Source organism: Ursus arctos, unplaced genomic scaffold (assembly GCF_023065955.2).
Source record: "Ursus arctos isolate Adak ecotype North America unplaced genomic scaffold, UrsArc2.0 scaffold_11, whole genome shotgun sequence".
NCBI classification, from domain to species: Eukaryota; Metazoa; Chordata; class Mammalia; order Carnivora; family Ursidae; genus Ursus; species Ursus arctos.
The window spans coordinates 50,312,501-50,336,978 of NW_026622775.1; the positions used below are offsets into that span (position 1 = coordinate 50,312,501).

The window sequence follows — 24,478 nt, forward strand, 5'->3', positions numbered from 1 at the left end:
TAATATTGAACTAAAAAAACAATGAAACCTCGCCCCACCTGTTTTTCTAGCTTTTATTCTCATTCAGAAGAGGAGAGCGAGAACTGCAATTCACACACACACACACACACACACACACACACACACACCCCACCATAAACCACATCCCCGCGCATCAGACAGGTCCTCAGGGTCCCTTCATCCAGCGCCCAGGAGAGCGCTTGCCGGTGCTCACTGCTGCCACCATGCGGGCAAGCGTGAGAACAGAACATCCGTCCCTTCTGCTGTTAATGAATCCAGACAAAGAAATGCAGAATAACAAAACTTTCCCTATTAATATTCTTTTCCTTCTTTCTTTCCCTCACTTCCTCTCCTTTATTTCCTGTCATCTATTTCTTTCTTTTGGTTTCTTTTTTTGGGTTGTTGGGTTTTTTTCGGGGTGAAGGGGGGTGTGATTCGGGTAATATTTTCTCACTTATTTTACCAGCTTTGATTTAGGCCACATGCAGAAGTAAATAGAGCCTGTTGAGAAATAGAGCTGAGTATCTTCAAAAGTGAAAATAAACCGCCTATTTTTCCCTCCGCTTTAAATAAACTACCCATTTCAGATGTTAGAATCTGCCTTAATGATTTTTAAATGGCTTTCCTTGCAGACTTGACATCATCCTTCACAATTAAACTTAGCCTGGCCAAAATTTCAAACCATGGTGTTAATGTACTCAATCCAATTATACGGTACTAATTAATACGCTACAACACATTCTCTACTAGACTATCATCTTACTCGTGTTTTAAAAGAAGCAACAACTGTAGTGAATTAAATAAAATGAAAAAAACCTTCCACTCTCACAACTGTTTGTTTGCCTTTCACATCAGGCAAAACAGGATCCTTATTCGGCTCCTGAAAAGCCTGAAGTGATGTGTGACATCTCTATAGTTGTCCCTGCTAAGGTTTAATGGACTTGATCAATCTCGCATCTCAGCCGGAGAGCCCTAGATATTCGATCCGAGGATTTATAACGTAATCGGAGAAGACTTAATTGCCAGTACTGGTGTTTGCTGATGTATCACACAGGGAAATAGGTTCCCCACTCACCTCTGGTGTCATCAGAGAATTCAAGAGGAGAAAAAAGAAAAGAGACGTGTTCTTACCATTATCGTTGCCTTGCTTGATTTCCTCCGCTGTCCGATCTATTAAGACATACAAAGACCAAACCACACAGGTGATCGCGATGACGTGGAACGTGACAGAGCAGAATATTTTCCTCCTTTCGCTCGTGGTCATCTGTAGTTTCTCCCACTGCAATCATAAATGAATCACACAACGCTGAGTTTCTAGCTAGGGAACTTCGCTCCCCCATTTATATCCCAGACGCAGACCATGAATGGAGGAAAAACATAAAATATCCACAATTTCACACCACACGACAACATTCAAGTAATTCTCTGTGTTGGGAAAGATACGGAATCATAACCCCCGGAGTTATATGTAACCTAAATATATATTAAAATGAAGACAAATATTTTCCTAGTCTCCGAACAGATTAAATCAAGTAATTTCTGTTTTGCTAGCCTGTAGTTTCTTTGTCTGTAACGCAGATGGGATAGTTTTACTGTTGTACAATTTTTAGAAAACATTTTCCTTTCAGGTTTCTGCATATCACTTCTTTGTGGTACTAGATTATAAGTGGTAATAAGTCATCTCTTCTTGGATGAATGCTTAACCGGATACAGTGTTGCGTTCTTGAATGAGGACATTCACAAGGGTTTGAATGGCTGAATGACTGTGAGAGAAAGTCACCATCTGCTCACAGCCCTTGTCCTAGAGAACACATTTTGTCATCTGGGCAACGGGAGAAAATCCTCCCTTCAAGCACGGTCTTGATTTGCTACTACCCTTACTCTCAAAAATCACTCTCCCTTGGTCACACGCCTCAGAAAGTAGAGGGCTGCTCCCTCCCGGGAGAGGAAGAGGGCCACAATTTTTACAGTAGTGAGTTAAGGTTTACATGAGGGAATGTGTCCATTATTTATTTTGGAAAAACAGACTCTCAACATTTGCATGCCTTGACAGCTAGGATATCACTTCATTTCTGTGTTAGGAATTGTGTGTTTAGTTTTCTTTGCACTATTTCTAAAGGGAAATCAAATCCCTGTGATGTGATTGGAGGTGAACTGACGTGCCACCCTATCAAGAAATCATGATATTTTCCATTCTTATTATACTCTCGCTAAAGCAAAATCTTGAGAACTTCAGAGGGCCCCATTCCTTTCCCACCCATCCCCACATGTAATTCCGTGTACAGCTCCGTCGACGGCATGAGGGCATATGTTAGTGCTCCGGAAGTCCTGGCTCTGCCCCTGCTTGGGGACATGGGTGAAGTTGCTTAACGTCTCTGGGCCAGTTGCCTCATCTCCATAAGATGCAGATGTGACAGAGGCTGTGACAGAGAACTTTGGGAGGAAGATACATTCTTCCCTTTTTCCTTCACCAACAGACTCATTCTGTGAGGGCTGGCATCATGCCCAGCTAAAAGCTCCTTTCCAACCTTCTCTGGCAGAGGTGGGCAATGACTGGTTTCCACCAATGAGATGAGATGGCTGTCAACTGGGATATCGAGTTTTTGTCTTCCCGACACAGGAACGGCCCCTTCTTCCTTTCTTTCATTTCCTCTTCTTTGTTGCCCGGAATTCATAATTAATGGTAGGAGTCCCAACAGCCAGCTTGCAACCTCAAGGAAAAGTCTTGAGAATTGGAGAGACCTAAGTCCCATGAGCAACGGTGCATCTCTGGATGCCCACTGATATGCAAGGAAAATAAAACCCTGTCTGATTGAGCCACTGTTTCTTAGGACTCTGCTACTGGCTTTCAAATGCAATTCCTGATAAAAGAATTAAATGGACACTTCCTAACTTCCCTTCCAGTCTGACAATTAAGATCCTATAATTTCATTTGTAAGAAGGCATAATACTTAATGTCTGATCATGATACTCCAGAAAGTTTGGTAAACACTTTAGAGAAATAAATGCTTCATTTCCAAACACCATCCACTCCCCTCCTACTGGCTAGTCATCAATACAGTTTTTCTTGTAAGGGGCTGTTAGAGCCAATTAAAAATTTCACACTTCATCTTGTATTTTCTTTTTTCTTAAACTATATTTTATATATTATTCCAAATAAATAATGGAGAAATCTTGGTAATGTGGCTCTGAGAAAACCAGGTGCGTCAATCTAGGATCTATTTTTAATTAATCAACATTGAACTGAAGATTTTAGTATGCGTATCTTGGCTTTTATCAAAAGTTGACACCATATCTGTGAAAGATGGATTTTTAAAATTCCTTTTTATCATTGATTTGTTGTCATGTTCATCTGAATAGACTGTATAATTATAAAATAGAATATTATCACTTGGCAATAGAATTTTGTGATTTAATAATTTTTGTGAATTACCTTTATAGCCAATGTGACCAAATAAAACATGCAGGATGGTGCAGAAAAGCGGCTTTACGTGTTCAAATTTCCTAAATGTTCCAGGTGGATGAAAATACCTTCGGTAAACAGAATATCCAGAGCAAATCAACTGTCATTTGCAAAACTGGCTTGAAAAAGAACCTTAAGAATTGTGTCTTCTGAAATCTAAGGAGCATTTTGACAGAATGGCTGAAACACATTCTTCAAATGTAATGAGCCGCAAAGAAAGAAATACCCATGGGGCTGACAGGGATGGACCAAGCCATTTGTAAAGACTCCTTCTGCTTCCAGACAACAGACTCTCCTGAGTTGTCACTTCCTGATCTCAGTAGCATTTTAAGGTGAAGCGAAGTGTAAACGGACCGTCAGACTCCTGCTTTCCCTTATAGATTCTTACAGGGACTGTTCGGGAATTCAAGAGCCTGCACACAAGTAAATGTGATGCCACAGCGCCCTCTCCCTAACGATCACATTACTGCACCCCATATTCCGCGCAGAGCGCCAACAGGAATCCGTGTCCTTTGTAAAATGTTCATCCATCTCCTTGTGTTTTCACCTTTATAGCCAAAGTTTGAATATGTTCTGCAAGGCCTCACACTGAGGAATGGATCGAGAGGGCAAGGATAGAAATCTTATTTTAACAAAGCTGTCATGAAGGGGCTCTGATTTAATATTTGGGATGCTGAAATTTAAAAATTCGCCAAAGATTCTGTGACGGGAAAGTGATAATCTGTCCAGATGCACACAGCCTTTGTGCCCCCTTGTCCGGTTTTACGAAGCCATGTGTGCTGAGGTCCACCCGAGCCCGGTACGATGTGTACCACTGGGGTCTCTCTGAAGGGAGATCCGAGAGATGAGAGCTTCCCCGTGTCAGGTGTCAGGGTGGCCCCCACTCAGCAGCAGTGTCAGCCTTCCCTGGGCGCTTGTTCGAGATGCAAACTCTCAGCCTGCACTTACGAGAGAACTCTGTGTTGGCCTTGCCCAGGGGCACGCGGAGAATATTAGCCCTTGCTGCGTCACTGAGGACACCCAGCTGTCTGCCAAGGGAGCAGCCTCACTTCCACCTTGCCACAGTAGGGCAGCGGGCCATGGCCTTTCCTCTTCAGATGATTCAGAAGTCTCCAGTTCCAAGAGGACACATGTGTCTCCAAGTGGACTCAAGAAAGCTGGTGGAACTGAGAAGCCAGCAGCTCTCTTTCCTTCCCCTGAGGCGCAAGGGACAGCCATGCCACAACACACCACCCCACTTTCTACGAGGCTTCAGGCTGCCAACTCCCCTGTCTGCCCCCCATCCGTCAGCAAGTTCTCTTTCACTCTTTCGAAATGGGGCATAAGCTAATGTGGGCCAAACCGGTTTCACAAAATCTCAGCACCTCCTACATGGGTGGTCTGGGAGCGCTGTAGGCTTTACAGTCTCTGGGTCTCTGGTACCTGTTTTATTGTTCTTGCCCTTTGGTCGCTTACCGAAACCCCTCAACAATATAAAGAATTGAGCAGAACTCTGTTATTCACTTTGAAATATACAACTCGATTTTTTTCTGAAGACTTCCAAATTGGGGTATAAATTGATGCAAACATTGTTTCTGTGAAATTTTCCATTTATGCTAGCTAAATCAAAGTGTGTGGTTTTGTGCAGTTTTCTAGTTTCAATGACTTGTATTCATATTCTGTCCTAAAATATAAATTAAGAAATACCATCCAATAAGAATGCTTTTTAAAAAAATCTTTGTATCAGTGAAGAATAAAGGCAGTTCATTTGCACAATATCAAAATACACAGGCTGGGGATTGCTTTACTAAATCCATTTCCTTTTCTTCCGTGACATAGTTCCAACTGCATTTTCTAACTTTCTTAACAGCCGTAGAAACCAGAATTACCAGCAAATCTTATAGAATGATGGAGCAAACAGCTTCCAGCAGGTGGCGCCAGGTCCATATCGTAGGAGTACCAAGACCAGCTTCCCTGCCTGCAGCCAGACTCAGGAGCTCCCAGCCAGCCAGCCAGCTGTGCAAGCTCTCTTCCTGGTCATTTCAGCAACCCAGCATGAATGCAAAACCACACCTGTCACTCCCTGTCATAACACGTAAAGTATTCTGAACCTACTTATCATATGGTAGAGTTCCACTGCATGTCAGTGAAAATAGTATCCGAGACAGCACATCTAAAGTTTATTACATTCTCTGCATGCTTTAGTAAGATAATATTGTGCCCAGGGATAGTAAGTAAACCTACAAAAGTTCTGAGGCTTACAGTATTGTTGAAGTTCCTTGAGGGCCCACTGGTGTGGGGCAGTGGTTCTTCTTCTTTTTTTTAACTGAAGAATAGTTGACACATGTTACATTAGTTCAGGTGTACAACATAGTGAGTGATTCACGCGTCTATACTTTACCCTCTGCTCACCACAAGTGTAGCTACCATCTGTCACCCTACAACACTATTATGGTGTCATTGACTATCTTACATCCCTGTGCTGTACCCATGATTCCGGTGACTTGGTCATTCCATAACTGAAAGCCTGGACATCCCACACCCCTGAGAGCCACCCCCCCCCCCCCTCCGCCGCCACTTCCCACAACCATCGTCTCTTCTCTGTATTTACAAATGTTTCCTAGGGCAGTGGTTCTAAAAAAGTGTTCCCCAGAAGCGTCAGCTTGGGACTTGTTAATGTTAAATTAATTAAACAAGGAGGCCATCAGGCTGAGGTGGCTCTAATGCCACGGCAGCCTACCTAAGCTAACCAAAATCTAAGCCTATGCATGCCTGAAGGCTCAGAAATGGAAACCTAAAGATAACCAATCACAAGCAGCCAACTAGACTTAGAGCTACAGCCAATCAAATGACTACCTTTCTTTGCTTCTGCACTTTCTCTGTGTAAGTCTCTCCCCTGGGTCCTGTGGATAAAGAGCTCCCAACCATTTCTGGTTTTGTACCGCCTGACTCAAACTGAGTTCTGCTCAAATGAACTCTTAAAATTTTTAAGATGCCTGAGTTGAGCTTTTAACATTGGAAATGCAGTTATTCTGGGCCCCACACCAGACTTACTGAATCAGAACTCTGGAGGTGGGGCCCTACGGTCTGTGTTTAAAGTAACCCTCACGTGATTCCAATGAAGGTGGATCTTGAGAAGCACCTGCCTCGTGACACTTGGCAGAGTTGTATGGTGACCTCAATGGCATCTACACTAGAAACAGCACTTTATGACTCCCTGTCATAAGCTAATTAGTAGTCCAGGAAAGGGAAATCAACAAACCAGTTTGGTTACCTGGCTGTGCTGTAAATATTTCAGTTGAATGAAAAACCACAAAATTAGTGAATTTTTTTGAAATAAAATAATTCAGTGTCAGCTCATGAATCACTAAACAAACTATTTCATTTTTAATTTTAATTTTCAAATTAGTGTTATGGTACATGAAAACATATTAAAATCTAATTTTCTTAGTTATAATTCAAATACTATGGGAGAGAACCAAACAACGAACTCTTTACATTTATGACGCATAACTCTTGAGACCTTCAGGAATCCCCAAGTTCACAGATATGCCTTGGTAAATCATTTCTCTCTTAAAAATGGATAGAAGAACGCTGGAAGAAAACTGTGACCTCTTCAAGTTTAAAAAAATAGGTTTTATTTATTTATTTGTCAGAGAGAAAGGGAATGAGCACAAACGGGGAACGGCAGAGGCAGAGGGAGAAGCAGGCTCCCCACTGAGCAGGGAGCCTGATGTGGGGCTCGATCCCAGCATGCTGGAATAATGACCGAGCCAGAGGCAGACGCCTAACTGACTGAGTCACCCAGGCGTCCCTCTTTCAGTGATATTTACTACAAACCTGATGATAGAAGGGAAACAAGACAACCAGGTTGAGATGAGGAGGGTGGATAGTTGGTCAAGCTCACTTATTAGTTAAGGTGCTCATTACCTGACACAAGTCAGAAAGTGTCCATGATTCAAACTTGTCCTTCAACAGAAGGCTGAATCCAGCACTGAGGAATGAGCTATGCATTTTCAAGGTTTACTGTGTCTGGGATTCAAGGGGTACTTGATTCAAGGGGTACTTAAAAAAAAACAAGGGCTCTGGGTTCAAATTCTGACTCTACCACTAAGTGCTGTGTGATCTTGGGTGAGTTATTTTATTATATATTTTTTTCATATGTTTATTTTTTATTTTTTATAATAATATTTTTTTATTATATTAGGTTAGTCACCATTCAATACATCCCTGTTTTTTTATGTAAAGTTCGATGATTCATTAGTTGGGTGAGTTATTTTAATTCTCTGTCCTTCCATTTGCTTCCCTGTAAATCTTGGTAAGAACAGTACCTACTTCACAGGGTCAAGATGAAGTGAGTTAATGCATATAAGTGCAGATTAGTATAAGGTACTCAACAAGAATTCTATAAACGTTAGTGACTCTCATAACTTGGAACTTGCAGCACCATATCCAATTACATTTCAGTAGTCTTTACCTTCTAGATAAATGCAACATATTGATAACATCACTGAGGGATGAAGAGAGGATGAGCTGGGATTTGTTCATACAGAATTAAGGCAGTCAAAGCCACCCGTCCCCATCTATTTTCCAAGTACAAATAGGGTTTTTTTTCCTGAATAATGAATCTCATAGCAAGAAATACAGTCTGTTTTTGTTAACTATTTGTACAAAGGAAGGTAAATGGGTAATTTATTCTGCATAAACTAGGTAGAATCATTCAAAAGGCTGCACAATGATAGCTTCTTTTCTGTTAGGATTGAAAAAAATACATCACAGGTTGCGATTTATCCCCCAGTTAGTTTTCATTCTTTTTGTTTGGAGATTCAATTCAAAATGTTATGTTAAGACTTCCCAAAGAAATACCGTTCTGGGTGACAGTTTTTATAAAAAGCTGAAGGGACTCAAACATCCCAAATAAATGGAAAGCATTAATGTGGGTGTGCAGATTATAATTATGTCTTTCCTGAGTAAAGGAGAGCATGAGAGCCAGCCTGATAGGAAACATCCAGAAACATGCCCCAGGGCTGCTATTCTATCTGTGTGATTGCACAACTCAAGAAGTTACCTGAGAATGGATAAGTGAAAGAAATACCTTATTCTCCTCAAAAGGTAATTAGCTTGGGTTTCTATACAGGATGACTCTTAACATTTACTTTTCAAAAACAAACATTTTTTGAGGCCAAATGATACAACAGTACTTTACTGAGAAGAGTTGGTATTACTCCACAGTATTTACAATAGTACTTGGAAACAGCCCAGTTGAGTAGAAAAGTAGAGGTGCTCTATCAAAGCAAATCCAACCTGTAACAAAAATCTAAGCATCACTGAAATACCATTTTAAAGCTCTAGGAGAAGGTGCATTTACCTAAAGTAATAGTAGTAAAAATAAATTGTATCCACGTGATTGTCACATTAGTTTACAATGTGAGTAGTAAGTTACCAAGAATCATGCTGATGCAGAGAGAGCTGTAAATTACCAGATGAGAAACTGTCCAAATGCAAAGACACCAGCAGCACCAGAGGCCAAATGAACACAGATGTTGGAAAGATATAGGGGGACAGGGAGAGTTGGGGTAGGAGCAGGGGGTCCCAGTGGGAGGAGAGGGGCACAAAGTGACAGTCAGGTCAAACAGGCAAGAAGCCACATGCTCAGAGAGGCTCTGGAATGAAGTCACTGAGAACACAGACTCCGGCTCTGGATCAGAGCCATGGGCGGGAAGTCTCCACTGTCTGATGTGGGTCAAGTGACCCACCTCCATAAGTTCCAGCTTCCTAGTGGGTAAAATTGGGATAATGATAGTATCTCTTATACAGGGTATTTGTTAGAATTATAAAAGATATCATCCATACATAGTAGGCATTTAGTAAACCCTCAAGTAAGCCAGGGGTCCCTAACTGGTTTATGAAAAAAGTTCCATACGGCTCTTAGGCCTCTCGTCGGCTCAAAAATATGACTAGTTTTTGAATTCCTTGAAATGTAACAAACTCAGTTCGCCTTTGTCCCCACCACTCTCTGTGGTTTGCACCCTGCTTACTTGACTCATTTATATTACCTGCTTGCCGCCTGCGGGCAACCGAATGGTGATCCTTGGAGTACTAGCTTCACTAACCAAAGTTTTTCAGACCTAGAAGCCGGGAGGTGAAAAAACAGACATGCCGTGCTTCCTGCATCTTGAAAAGAGTTGTGGCTCTTAAGGATGACTCAAGGGGTCTCAACGGCCTCTAAGTACTAACAGATGCTCAGAGGAAACAATGTGAAAGACCCAAGTTATTGTACTGATGTGCTGGAAGGCATTTGTATGTGAGAATATCAATAGTACAGGTACAAATAGTCTAAAATATCGTGGCCGGTACATCCAAAGTTACTAAAATATGTGTACAACGCATATTAGCTATATCACATTCAAACTTATCAGGATTAAAATGTTCTCTTTTCATAAAATGTATGTATTTTACACATTCAATGTATATCTCCATATACACAAATGTGATGTTATAGTAAACATTTTTTTCCTTATAAACCTTTTCCTGATCTCCCATTGCTTCCTTTCAAGGAGTCCAAGAGAGATGAGATTTTCTCCAAGTTTTGAGCAAGGCATTTCTAGTGTAAGAAAAAGAATTTGCTGAGTGAAACCGTCCACTAGATGGTGCAATGATATCACATATGAAGATGACTCGGGCAGGACACAAAGAGAAAGAAATGGACAAGGAAGTCGGTCTAGCGGGGAGAGATATTGGAGTTGATATGGTAACAGTTAAAATGGCAAATTCTGAGGCTCTGTCCCAGATCCATAGGGCGAGGGACTTAGGAATCTGCATTCTTAATAATCACTCCAACTGATTTTTCTGTATGCTGAAGTTTGAGGATTACTTCTCCGAGGAAAAAAAAATTTAGGGAAACACTTTAGAGAGGACCTGTAATTTCTAATATTCTTTCACAAGAGTGAAAATATTTCCATCTCCCCACTACCACCCTCCCCCCCCAAAAAAACCTCACCTAAATCTGGGTTGATTAGTACTCTCACGTAAGGAGATGAATTACTTACAGACTTAATAAATGTACTTAAAATCTATTTTAAAATATTCAGCCAATACTCGGTTGTCTGTTTCCTCTTGAACTTCAGGGTGAAAAATATCCTAGCATACACTCTGGAAGAGATACCAGTCTATTGCCCTCCAGGCATTCTGAGCGGACAGAAGATCTACGGGGCTGGGTCCGCGGGGATAGTTCATTATGAGCTGTGACTTCATAAAGAAAATAAGGGAATAACTGAATCACATTCCATAAAATGGCTATTCCTCCTTGTCTACAGATTTAAGACCTTGCCTGGGACTCCTGGAATTGCCACCGCCGTCTACAAGGTTCTTACCCAGAAGAAATGAACACTCCTCAGAAATACACATTCCTCGTGTTTCTTTTCTAAGTGTCTCCCTTCTTTCCTCCTCAGTGACAATCCATAGCTCACGTGGGTCTACATAGGCCGGTGCTTGGTCTTCGTACCTAAAATGGTCATAGCCTTGCGGTCTAGGAGAGAGTACTCATGCTCTAAGCAGAGTCAGAGAGACTGGGATTATCAGAGACTTTTAAGAAGACCCAATTTTAACCCCTCATTTTCTACATGCAGAGACTGAGGCCCAGAGAACTGAACTTATTTGCCCCAGGGTAATACAGTAAGTTATATGTAGTTTGTTTGTTTGTTTGTTTGTTTTCCAAGCTCTACTGAGTAGTGGATTTTTTTCAATCAGGAGCTAATTACTGAAGCATCACAATGTATCAGATATTTTCTAGGTGCGAGGGAACAAGATCAAATTCCTGCTTTCGTGAAGTTTACGTTAGTGTCATAATTGTGGAGTTTTGTGTATGAGAAGGGGGCGCTGTATGATTGCCCATCAGACTTTGATCTCATGAATTCTTCTGTCCTTCTCCCAACTGTCGTCTCGTGTGTGTGTGTGTGTGTGTGTGTGTGTGTGTGTGTGTGTGTGTGAGAGAGAGAGAGAGAGAGAGAGAGAGAGAGAATGAGAGAATGAGAGAGAGTGTGTATGTAATTATCTTTCTAAAATATTCCTTTGGGTGGCAGCAAAGAAGAAGAGAGGTTTCTCTACGGAGTCTCTATTGTACAATGTCAATTCTATTGACAGCTCCTTGTCAATACTTATTTTTAGAGCTCAAAAAAAATTCTTCATCCTGTTTCCAACCTGCTTTAATAGTAGTGTCACGTCTGAACATTGTATATAATGTGACTGGACTGAGTTTTTCTTGGTGGTAGTGGTGGTGTTTTACTCTCACATAAACATTTGAAATAAATCTGATATATTCTACTCCAGCTTAAATGGCAGACAATGAAGCTTTAATCTCTCTGTTGACTCATATTCTAGATATCGTAATACAAGGATGACACAAAGTCGGTTTTACCAGGACTTTGACATCAAGCATAATTAGTGGGCCCCACATATTACCTTTAAACCTGTTTTGGCATTTTAGAGACTGAGCCTTTGCTAAGAATTTTCTCCTAAAACTGAAGCCTTTTTATTAAGTAGTGGAGTTCTTTGGAGTTTCTAGGAGTATATGAATTCTCTAAATTGAATGTGAAATGTTGCATTTACTTTTTCTGGGGAGAGGTTTGTACTTTTCATTGAACTCTCAGAGATGTCTGAGACACTTTCCAGATTAAGAGCTCTGGCGTTAAACTGCTCTCCCTTTAATTGACTTAATAGTAACATCGCCACTTCTTACAAAATAAGGAAGCACCGGACCAGGGAAGGGTGGGAGGTACATATAATCGCCACAGGCTAGAAATGAAACTTAGGGTTGGGGGCCATGACATGTTTGGAAAACAACCACAACCGGCCAGTTTCCTCATTTGCAGCACTTACGGTGGATTCCAAATCTCAAATGCTGATTCTCAGCCTACTGGTGGTGGGAGACAATGTGTAACACTCATTCCTGTTTCCATGGGAATGTTCAACTGTGTTCCCATATTTTGCTGTATAAGAAAGGCAACTGTGTCCCATCCTGCCGCCCCCAAATCTTGTGTTCTTCCACTTAAGAAGTTGCTCTCAACCAAGGAAAGCTTTTGGGGAGCCAAGCATTTTATGTCAGTTTAGAGGACACAAAAACAATTTATTCTGGACCTCCAGGAGCCTGTGCCAAGAAATTGGTTTTGAGCAAGGATCCCTTATGTCTGGTTGCTCTCTGTGTGGAAATTCTTTTTTTTTTTTTTTTTTAAAGATTTTATTTATTTATTTGACAGAGATAGAGACAGCCAGCGAGAGAGGGAACACAAGCAGGGGGAGTGGGAGAGGAAGAAGCAGGCTCATAGCGGAGGAGCCTGATGCGGGGCTCGATCCCACAACGCTGGGATCACGCCCTGAGCGGAAGGCAGACGCTTAACCGCTGTGCCACCCAGGCGCCCCCTGTGTGGAAATTCTTGAGACACAAGTGATACTTGTTCACATTCTAGAACACATTTTTCTTCCTAGAGCTTAAAAGTGAAAAGTGAACATGAGAGGAATTCTTATTCAAAAGTTCTTATTTAATAGCCTGTCATTTTTTCCCCCTGTCTCTTTGGAAGTCTAAAAAAAAATAGGTTGGCCTTGCTTCTTTCTCCATTTCCTTCATTCCCAGTCATTAAAATTCTGATAAAACACCTTTTTCCACAGCAGATTCAGTTGTCAATTTCTCTAATGCCATTGAATCCCTGCAAAGGGATAGAAATCAAATAGTAAGCCAATCTAATAGTGTTCTACTAATTGTTCTTATAAAAAGCAAGAGGTGAAGTTCAGTTATCCACATTGAAAATGGAGCAGGAATGTTTAATATTCCATTTAAACACCCCCCCTTTTTAAACATCTCCTTTTAAAGATCTTAAAATGCTTCTAATGCTTGAGCTGAGCGTGACAAAAGGGGGGGAAGAGGGGAAGGTGAACTTCGGGTTCTGTGAAAATTTACAGGGGTCTGTGGGATCAAGATTTGTCTGAGGAAACGCAAAGCCTCAGAGCATGAGCAAGAGGTGAAAGGGCAAGAGGTGAGACGGGAAGAGTGGGCAGGACAGGATGATGAAGAGCCTTGAGTATCAACTCAAAGCCGGGGGATTTGGGGCCAGAGATCGCATGGATTAATGTGTGGGGAGAAGTAGAAAATATTCTTCCCAGATTTCCTTCATGGAATTTGTTCAAGAGAAATTTCGTTATGCCTAGTTGGAGTGAAAAGCAGGACCACAGGGACATGAATGTGGGCGAATCTCTTTGAGTGAGACACCAGAGTGAGTTTGTCTATCTTTCTGAGGAAACAGGGAGAAGAGGGGGTTGCGTTTGTTGGGGGGTAGCTGAGAGGAAGTGGATGCCTCCAGCTTCACGATGGGATTACTCTCCTGCTGCTGGACTCACCAAATGGTGAGGTAAGTAATTTGGGGACAAAATCCACAAAGTGACTGATCTTTGATTTATATGAACAGAGGTGGGACAGCCTGTATGTACAGAGTACGTAGAAACAGAAAAGATGTTACAGGCACTTGTAGAAAGCAGGTGCAAGATGTGGATGGGTGTTAAGGAGGGCACGTGATGTGATGAGCACTGGGTGTTACACGCGACTAGCGAATCATTTAGCACTACAGCAAAATACTGTATGTTGGCTAACTGAACATAATAAAAAGATAAATAAATTAATTTTTTAAAAAGACGGGGATTGTCCCAGGCCATGGATTTGAGGTGTGGTCCAAGTTTAAGCAATCTCCAAGGAGAAAGATAGAAAGGAGTTTAGGCTTGAAGGCTACTGGGCTTTTTAAAAGGCTGTTCTTAGAGCTGCATGGAGGATAAACTGAAGAGAGGGTGACTGACTAGTAGTTTCTGCTACTAGTTTTTCCCTCCAAGGGAGGGACAGAACTGATGTCTTAACAGTGGGCCTTATTAAATACAACTTCTCCTTTGGAGAACATTGATACTCTCATGGGTAAACTCCCTTAACTTCCTGTCTTTAGACTGAACCCGTATTTGTAACTGCATCACACCCTTCTTACTTCCTTTCCTCTTATCGAAGAGGACAAAACGTCCCTCTGCAGCCCAAAGTAGTCATTCCCCATGACTCCGGACCCTTTGATTGTATCTTTTGATTTATTTTTAATTTCTCTCTCTCTCTGTATAGGCCCCTTCCCTTCCACATGAAAACTTGCTTGCATGTTTCTCCCAGTTCTTGCTTTCTAGGAGCTCATTGCTTTTATTAAGTGCATGTTCATTACAGAAAATTGATAAAACACAGAAAAGTAAATCAAATAAAATCATTAGTAATCTCATTTTCAATGTGTCTCTTTAATCTTTTCTTCTTTATGTGCACATGAAATATATGAGTATGTAAATATTCAGACCATTTTAAAATGGAAATTTAATTCTCATATATTCTTATTTCTTTGAAGCCCCAGCAGAACGGAGGTGGAGAGAGAAGGAGAGTGATTCATAATTAGGAAAGTATAAAGGCACGTTTCCTTTGTGCTAAGAAGGGGGTCAAAGGATCGAGGGGGGAGGAAAAACATAGCCATGTTGGGAGCCTGGATGGCAGCAGGTGTCATCTACAAGCTGCTTTTCAGGGAGAACTTAGAGAGTGTGTCTAACAGAGGACCACTTTGGGAGACATTGTTGACGAGAAGGAAGCCATGCAGGGTCTGAGTCACCTCTCAAAGAGCATCCATCTTTAACTTAAAAACCTCTGATTGTCTGTACTTGTGTTCTAGCCTATCATTCATCCCATCAGCGGAGCCCAGGAAGACAGGATTTTACCTCCATCCATTGCCCCACTCATTGGCTACCAAAAAAGGAGTGTCCCCCTCTGTGCCACAGTGCTTTTCTCCCATCTGCAGAGCAGGAGCAGACACTCCCTTTTACAGTGTTCCAGAATATTCATACATATAGGAAGGGGGTGGTCAGCCTTGGACATCTAGTGGAGTGGTAAAATGGGAAGGCTTCTCCCTTATAATTAGTTGGGAGAAGCAAGAATTGAACAACTGTGAGCCACCAGGCCCCAAACAGTTTTCTGTTTACACGATTTTTAAAAGTGACTTTATTGAGGTATAATTGACATGTATACTGCAAATGCATATTTAAAGTTTAAAAGTTGATAATTTTTAACATACATTATACACCTGTGAGACTATCACTGTAGGTGATATGAATATATGAGGAATATGAACAAATAAAAATACAATATATCTATCATTCCTCAAAGTTTTCCTATCCTTTTGTCATTTCTCCCACCCAACCCTTCTGCACCTTCCCCGCCAACTAGTGATATGCAATTTTGTCATTTTGTCATAGATTAGTATGCATTTCCTAGAGCTTTATATAAACAGAATTATAATAATATATGGTCTTTTTGTCTGGCCTCTTTCTTTCAGCTTAATTATTCTGAGATTCACGCATATGGTATCGTGTACCAATATTCATTCCTTTTACTGCTGGTAATATTCCATTGTATGACTGTACTACAATTTCTTTATTTGTTCACTTAATGAACATTTGTGCTGTATCCAGTTTGGGGACTACTGAACGAACTCTCATGTACGAGTCTGTGTAAGAACATATATTTTTATTTCTATCGGATAAATACCTAGGGGTGAAATAGCTAAATTATACCATATAAATTATACTGTAGACATATGTTTAACTACTAAAAATACTGCCAGACTTCTTCCCAAAATGGTTAGACCATTTTATACTTCCTGCAGCAGTGAGTGAGGGTTCCAGTTTCTCCATAGCCTTCCCAACTTTTGGTATGATCAGCCTGCTTAATTTTAGCCATTCTAATAGGTGTAGAGTGGTATCACTGTGGGTTTTAATTTGCATTTCTCTAATGACTAACGATGTCGAACATCTTTTATGTTTCCATTTGCCATCTGTGTAACTTTTTTGATGAAGTGTTTATTGAAATGTCTTGTCCATTTTAATTTGTTGGGTCGTTTGATTATTTTACTGTTGAGATTTCAGAGTTCTTTATCTAAGTGAAATACAAGTCCCTTATGAGCTATATTATTTGGAAATATTTTTTCCCAATATGTGGCTTGACATTTCCTTATCTTAACAATGACTTTTGAATAATAGATGTTTTTAATTTTGACAAAATTCATGATAGCAATTTGTTCACTTATGGATTTTTTTAAGTGTCGTATCTGAGTATCTTTGCCTAACTCAAAGGTTTGCTCCTATGTTTTCTTCTAGAAGTGTTATTGTTTTGGGTTTCACATTTATAGGTTAAAGTTGGAGTTAATTTTAAATATAGAGGGAGATGTGGATCATAAGTTTTTTGCATTGATTAAAAAGGCCATCCTTTCCCTATTGAATTGCTTTTTCATCTTTGTTAAAACAATTATTTGAGTATATATGTGTGGGTCTGTTTCTGGACTCTATTCTGGTCTATTGATCTTTTCAGTCTCGATGAATATTACTACACTGCTTTAATTCCTGTTGCTTTATAATATGTCTTTAAATTAGGTAGTGTTACTCCTTCAAATTTGTCCTTTTTAAAAATTGATATGGCTATTCTAGTTCCTTTGCATTTCTATGTGAATTTTATATTTAGTTTGACAGCTTTTTTTTTAAAAAGCCTCCTGGGAATTTTTTTTTTTTAATTGGGATTGTGTTAAATCTATACGTCAGCTTGGGGTGGGGGAGAACTGACCACAATACTGAGCCTCCCAATCCATGAATACACTAGATCTCTCCGTTTATGTAGGTCTTTAATTTCTCTCGGGGGTGTTTTGTTGGTTTTAATGTACGGTCTTGTGTTTCCTTTATCAGATCTATGCCTAAGTAATAATTTTAGTCCTATTGGAAATGAGGTTGTTTTAAAAAAAAATTTCTAACTTAAAAGTTTATTAGTATATAGAAATAGATTTGATTTTTATATATTGATCTTGTGCCCCATAATCTTGCAAAATTCACTTAGTAGTCTAATCGGTTTTTGGAGTGCCCATCTGATTTTCTACATAGATAATAATGTCATCTGTGAACAAATACAGTTCTACTTAGTTGTTCCCAATTTGAATTTTTTTCCCTTGCTTTATTACCCTGGCTAGACCCTTCAGTACAATGTTGAATAAGTTTTATTTTTAAATAAAAAAGAGACATTACACTAACATAGTTCAATGAAAAGTTTTTTAAATGTAACAATATATCGTGAATGTTACTGCATTCCATTTCTAATGGTTGTGTACGTGCTACCCATAGCTCAACTGAAGTCTCTGCTACCAGCTCACTATTAGAAATTTTGGTTGTTTTTGGTGTAGTAACTACATACTTTTGCCTATCCCAAAGTCACGCAGATTTTCTCCTATGGTTTCTTCTGGAAGTATTATTGTTTTAGGTTTTACATTTGTTTGTTCCCTGTTATAGCTAATACTGTGCCTAGAATTCATGTAGCAAAATATTGTGCACATCCATGATTACTTCATTAAGGTCAATTTTTAGAAATAAAATTTGATGGAGACATTGTATGACATATTTAAGACTTCTGGTATGTGCCAAATTTGCCCTCTGGGAAAATTATCTCACTATGAGCATGTTTTAAATGCCAATTTAAGGGGATAAGATTGATACTAGACGGTTCAAATGTTCGTATTTTGGATTGCTTATAAGACGGAATAGTGTGTGTGTGTGTGTGTGTGTGTGTGTGTGTGTTTACTGACCATTTGCATTTCTTTCTGTATTGCTTTTTCCCATATTTTTTCCTATTGGTTGCTTATCTTTCTGATTTTTAAGAACCCTTATATGTTTATGCCCAGTGGAAAATAACATGTTCTTTGGTTCTCTGCTTCACCAAAAGCCAGTGACTCACTAACTGCTTCATAGGTAACATTTTGGAATACAAATTCTACCTTCTCTGAATGTCAACTCTTTCTCACCTTCTGTAAATTCTTCAACCCTCTGAAATCCAGCTGTTGAAAATGTTACTCCACTGACATTTTTGGCTCTTGCCAAAATTACTGATGACCTTCTAACTGTATGTTCACTCTGTTTTCTGTAGCACCCGACGCTACCTGACTCTTCCAGCTTCTTTGAAGCCTTCACTGGTCTTTCGCCCCTTTCTGGCTGCTGCTGTTCAGCATTCTCTGTCGGCTCCTCTTATCCACTTGCCCCTACATCTTGGTCCTCAGGGCTCCGTCTTCATCCACGTTCTCATCACATCCATGTTCTCATCACACCTTGTCACTCTTCACTGATTCATCTGAGTCTGAGGCCTCCACTACCAGAGACGTCCAGATGACTTCCACCCACATTTCCTTCCAGAGTCAACCTCTCTCAGACTCACTCGTTTACTTGGCTGGTTCCTAGGCTTCTCAAGCTCATGTGTCCTGACTGGACTTCTTATGTCATTTCCCCAGATTTGCTCATCTGCATGTATATTCTTCCCTGGTTAATAATGAAGCCCTTCACCTAATCACTCAAGGCAGAAAGCTGAGAGCCATCATGGACTGTTTCCTACACCTTATCTCTCAGCGTCAGCTCTAATAGCTCAGTAACCAAACCCTATCAAGTGCCCCCCTCTCCATCCCCTCAGTCCTACTTTAATTGAATCCATATTGTTTTCTAGTTTGTAAGTTGTGCCTGGCTCACGCACATGAGCAATTCTTTCTCTACACATCACTGCAGAGTGGTCTTTCAAAAGTACACATGTATTAATTCATTATACTCTTACTGTCTTCCCATGCCCTTCTGGATAAGTTGAAATTCTTTAGCAAAGCATCTGATACAACCTGGCATTTGCTTTCTAAAGATTTTTTTTTTCATTTATTTGAGGGGGGGGAGCAGGGGGGGGGCAGAGGGAGAGAGAGAAACCTGCTAGCGTGGAGCCTGACAGGACAGGAGGCTTGAGGCAGATCCCACAACCCCAAGACTGCAACCGAGCTGAGACCAAGAGGCGGAGGTTCACCCGACTGAGTCACCCAGGTGCCCCAACCTGGCACTTGATTTCTGTCTAACTTCGTCTAATATCTATCTTAACAATAATATTAATAGCTTTATATTGTTAATTTAATTCTCAAAACTTCTCTATGATGGACATGCTATTATTATTTCCACTGTAGATGAGGATGGGAGGTTGAGAAACTTGCCAATGGTTATCTTTCTTTCTGGCAAAGCCAGATATTTTCCATTTGTGAATTATTCATCCTGTGTGCATTTAAATGTACTGTTTTCTTGCATCAACTATCCTCAACTGTTAATATCTCACAGTGAGACATCTAGTCACCACTCATTACCAATTGCAACTCCCTCCCTACCTGGGAAGCATTTCCTAACAATCCAGGCAGACATGATCACTCCCAACTTCCAACCACAGAGGCAGTCTAGGATAATGTTTAAAATCCCTGACTTGGGTATAACATTGACTTAAGACTGAATCTCAGCTCTACTGGGTAAAGCAGAGACCTTAGTTTAATTAACCTCTCAAAGCCTGAGTTTTCTTACCTGTGACATTATGATAAGAGCACCTATACTGGGCACCTTAGTAGTTCAATAGGTTAAGCGTCTGCCTTCAGCTCAGGTCATGATCCCAGGGTCCTGGGATCTAGCCCCATGTTGGTCGTTGGTCAAGCTCCCTGCTCAGCGGGGAACCTGCTTCTCCCTCTCCGTCTGCCTGACGCTCCCCCTGCTTGTGCTCTCTCTCTCTGTGTCAAATAAATAAATAAAATCTTTAAAAAAGAAAAAAGAAAAAAGAACACCCATTTCATGTTTCTTGGGAGGGTTGAATGAGGTTGGGTATACAGCAAAGCATGCAGCACAGTGCCTGGCACCAATAAGCAACCAGGGAATTCTGGCTGATTACTGTGGCCGTTAATATAATGCATCTTAGCGTATAATTACTGTAAATGATATACACCTTTACCAAATTTACTAAATGGTAACCCAAGAGGAAAATTTCCCTAGGATCTTAATAATCTGATAATCTTGTATTTGCTAAATATTTATATTTATATACTATAAATTATTTAATTATTTAATTCACCACATTTCTCTCTTTGCTGCTAATCCTTCTGGAAACAAATTACTCTTCCCATCTAACTAGCATACAGGACCCATGGAATGCATCTTCTTCCTGCTTGCTTTATGATTTTACTTCACTCACTTCTTTTTCCTACAACCTCTTTAACCATGGGCTTTACTTTTTGGCATGTCTTTCTGTAAGCGGGCTCAAATCCTTTGTGCATCGTGATGGAGTGTTAATAATTTCTGAAGGATATAACAGGAGAGGGCTGAGCTGAGTAACCTAAAAGCCTTTGCAGATTGACATTTGAATGCCTCATCTGTCAAATCACAATAATGGAAAGAAAATAATGCCAATTCTTCAACAGTGGATATGATAATTTGTACTATTTTATATGGATAAAATTCTTTAGCTTATTGAAATAAGAATGGCAGCTGAAAGGAGCTGAGGTATGTTTTATCTAATAAACGTGCAACATGAAAATGCTCTGAGGCATTAAGACACATATAGAAACTTCATTTAAATCCACATATTTGTGTTCTGAAACCTTTGGGAGTCATGAAATGAAACATGGTTACGTTTATGCAATCAGCTTTTGATCAAAAATGCAAGGGGCAGGAAGTCTTATAAATGTTTGAAAAACTAACTGGAAACCCAGGCCAACTGTACTAGATGAGTGACTAAGAATTACTTGCGATCACTGTGGAACTTAAACATAGCCTATTGGGTTAAAAATGAAGTCTTAAAACTTCTAAACCTCAGAAAGAATCCAATTTTCTTGTTAATAGTGGACCAGCAAAAGGAGTAATGATCCTTACTATCCTTTCATTGGGATTTCCTTTTAAAACAACCACTCAAACAGCCCAGATCTCGGGGGGGACACTCTCCTCCATGATGTCAGTCTCCGAGTTCCCGTGTGATGCTGTCCCAGCCTCTCAGACAGTTGTGGAGTTATCCCAATCACAGGGAAGAACTTTCAAAACTGGGCCTTGACTCAACAAGGGAGAATATATATACAACTGGTAGGTGATAGTAACCTCAGAAAATACTTTGTCTTTTAAGTGATTTAATTTCACAAACCATGAAAAAGCTGTTGATTGCAATCAATTTACATAGAAATTAGTCAAAATATGTCAACATTTTTACTAGAGCTTCAAAAATGTAACTGCTTGTAGCAAACAACCTCACATGTCCTGGAAATGCAGAGAGAGGACATAAATACTATGGGATTATTTTAACTTTAATGCTTTAATACACACATTATCCCTCAAGTCAAAGTCTTCTGTAATGGCGCGATATCTTATAAAAAAAAGTAATAGCTTTGTGCATACAAGGGATGTGTTTGACCCTCTGTATTATAAAAGATGATTATGATTTAAGGTTTGCAACACTGGAAATGGTTTTCTAGATGAGGGAAAACATGAAGTGGGTTGCCTTGACAACATGGGTTATAGTTGCATCAAGAAATCCATGGCAATGCAGGACCTTCTGGTATTTCAAGATTGCAAACCATCTACCAAATTATGTTAAAAAAAAAACTAATCTACTATCTAAGGCAGTGTTACTTGACCTATGAAATACTAGTTCTCACTTTTTATCACGAACCTTGTTAGAAAACAGATGAAAAATCTAGGTGGGCAAGACATTCGGTCAGAAAAGCAGGAAAAAGGCAGCAGGTGGAAAGGTTCTATTCACGAGTCTGCCCCCTCTCCTCTAGGCCACCCCACCCCCAACAGAAGTCCAGGAGTTCCTGCGTATTCTCTGGAAGTCGTTTCTGCTAAGAAAAAAAAAATGTATCTTGCCCTGTTTCTGTTGCTTTCCCCAGCAGTCTCCCACAGAGCTGCTGCGGGAGGAATATCACCTGACATATTGCATAGTCTGAAATAACGAGCATAACACAGATTACCACAACAAAGCTAGTTATTAGTTGAAAAGAAAACAAAACCTGTTAACATATGTGCCCTTTAGTCCAATTATCTTGGCAGGGCGGAGGAGGGATTTATCTGTAAATCATCAAGCCTCCAAGACAAAGCCTGTTTTAAAAATCTACATTATTAAACAGGCTTGTTTCCCTCCCCCAGCAAACACCACTTCGTGGCACTGTTCTGAGTAAACAAGTTTGATACTCTGCTTCTAAAACATCACCATAAGGCGACTTTGAATGAGGAGTTTGGCTTTTCCTTTCAGAAATGTGTTTTTGTTTAAAGGTAAGCAGAGCTATGCTTTTCTTTGGCTTCGACTGCAGTATGAATTTCATTTTCAGTAAAGTCTCATGCTGTGATTCATCTGATATTACTAGAGATGGGCCCTGAGTGAAGGAGACACACTGCGGGGCTGGGCTGCCCTTCCCTTTTGTGTTTCCTGGCTTTAAGATCATGGAAGGGAACTGGGGCCTGAGAGACACGTATTAGGAGCAAAGGAACTGCCTCTGTAATAACTAAGTTGAGAAGCACTAGCCCAAGCTCCCATGAGTTTGGATGGTATGAATGGGTCGACAGGGACAGTTCCAACATATGCAAGGCCGGGGTAACCTAGCACAGTGCACCGCTGTGCGTGAAGGCTAAGAACAAAGCAAGGTTGTGTTCCAAATGGCATGTATTTTCTTTCTTTTGGGTAATAGACAGGAAGCCTAATAGATGAGCCCATCACCCCTCATTGAAGGCCAGTGTTACTCATGAAGCTCTATGTCTCTTGGAGGCAAAACTCCAAACCCGTGAATAATTTAAAGGATGCCACAGAATGCATGGACACATTGCTTCTTATGTGTATCCTTAGAAGTGACAACTGTACAGGTATAGATAGCATCAGCAATGGCTCACTGACTAGATACCAGGTGGAACACCGGGCATACTGTTTGGGAAGTGTGCCAGAGACGTAGTCATGGAAAGCGTCAGATTCAATCCTAAACATTAGGCTTTCTCAATCCAAGCAAATACGAAGCTATAACTTGCTTCTTAGCCAAGTCCTTTAACCCTATCAATTGACAAGGTAATCTACACACCTTCCACGCAAACACTTTTGGGATCCCAGGAAAATAGGAATTTACCCAAGAAGACAGAACTCATCTTTCTCCAATGACTTCATTTCTCATTATAAGTGAGCCGCACCTGGCTTTTGACTTACTTGTGTGATCATATGTAGGTCAGTCTCGCTTGGGGGCTATATGGGTGACATATGTGAGTCTATCTTGTGGTCGCATTGAAGAAAACTTCTCTATATTGGAGAAGAAAGTAGACATATCTAAATAAAACCTGCAGTCGATGAAAAGCAACAAACATGACACCGAAGGAAATCTTCCATTCTGGTTCTTATTTTACCCAAATGTGTAATTTTGAGTAAGATGCTTAGTAATCTTTGGGTCCCATGTTTTTTTCCTTATAAAATAAAATGTTAGATTTGGTGGTTTCCAATCTTTCTTCTGTAGAGGCCAAAGATTTTTTAGAGTTTCGGGAACTATCAGAGGTTAAAGGGGAATGAAGAACAGGAACGATTCTGGATGCTCCTTTTATCCTTTTCTCATCTGTCTAATCAGAGGATTTTGGCTTCTATCTCTTTTGTTATTTAGTCTTTTATTTAACATTCTGAAATAAACTTTTAATTTTGGAATAATTACAGATTTACAGTTTCCCCTAATGTTCACATCTTATATTACCATGATACATTTGTCAAATAAAGAAACCAACATTAGGCACATTAATTTTAACTAAACTTCAGACTTTATTAGGATTTTACCAGTTTGCCCACTATTTCCTTTTAAATTTTAGTTAGATATGGTTTCCTGATGAAAGTTTTAAGACTATCTTTCAAAGAGTTTGGAAAATATGAGAGATGTAAAAGACAATCTAGTACCTACTTGAGGCTTTCTTTCTGATACCATCAGAATGATTTAAAGTTATGAGTTAGGAACAGTTTTCTCCTTATGTGAGTGAATGCTGCAGGAAGTGTGGTTCTAATTGGTATCACCTGGGAGCCTGCGAGGAATGCAAATTCTCATGCCCCACCTGAGGCCTACTGAATCATCAAAATTTGATTCCTATTTTGAGATTTATTTCCATAAATCTACAGGA

The 24,478-nt window shown here is 40.1% G+C and overlaps 1 protein-coding gene across 1 annotated transcript in view; it reads right to left on the minus strand.

Moving 5' to 3' along the window:
• The window catches only part of MARCHF1 (membrane associated ring-CH-type finger 1), an 88,311-nt gene that overhangs the window by 17,489 nt on the left and 46,344 nt on the right, over nt 1-24,478 (minus strand). The window contains exon 3 of the mRNA XM_026499594.4: nt 1,132-1,279. Coding sequence (XP_026355379.1) covers nt 1,132-1,279 — 148 coding nt within the window. The remainder of the gene's footprint in view (nt 1-1,131; nt 1,280-24,478) is intronic.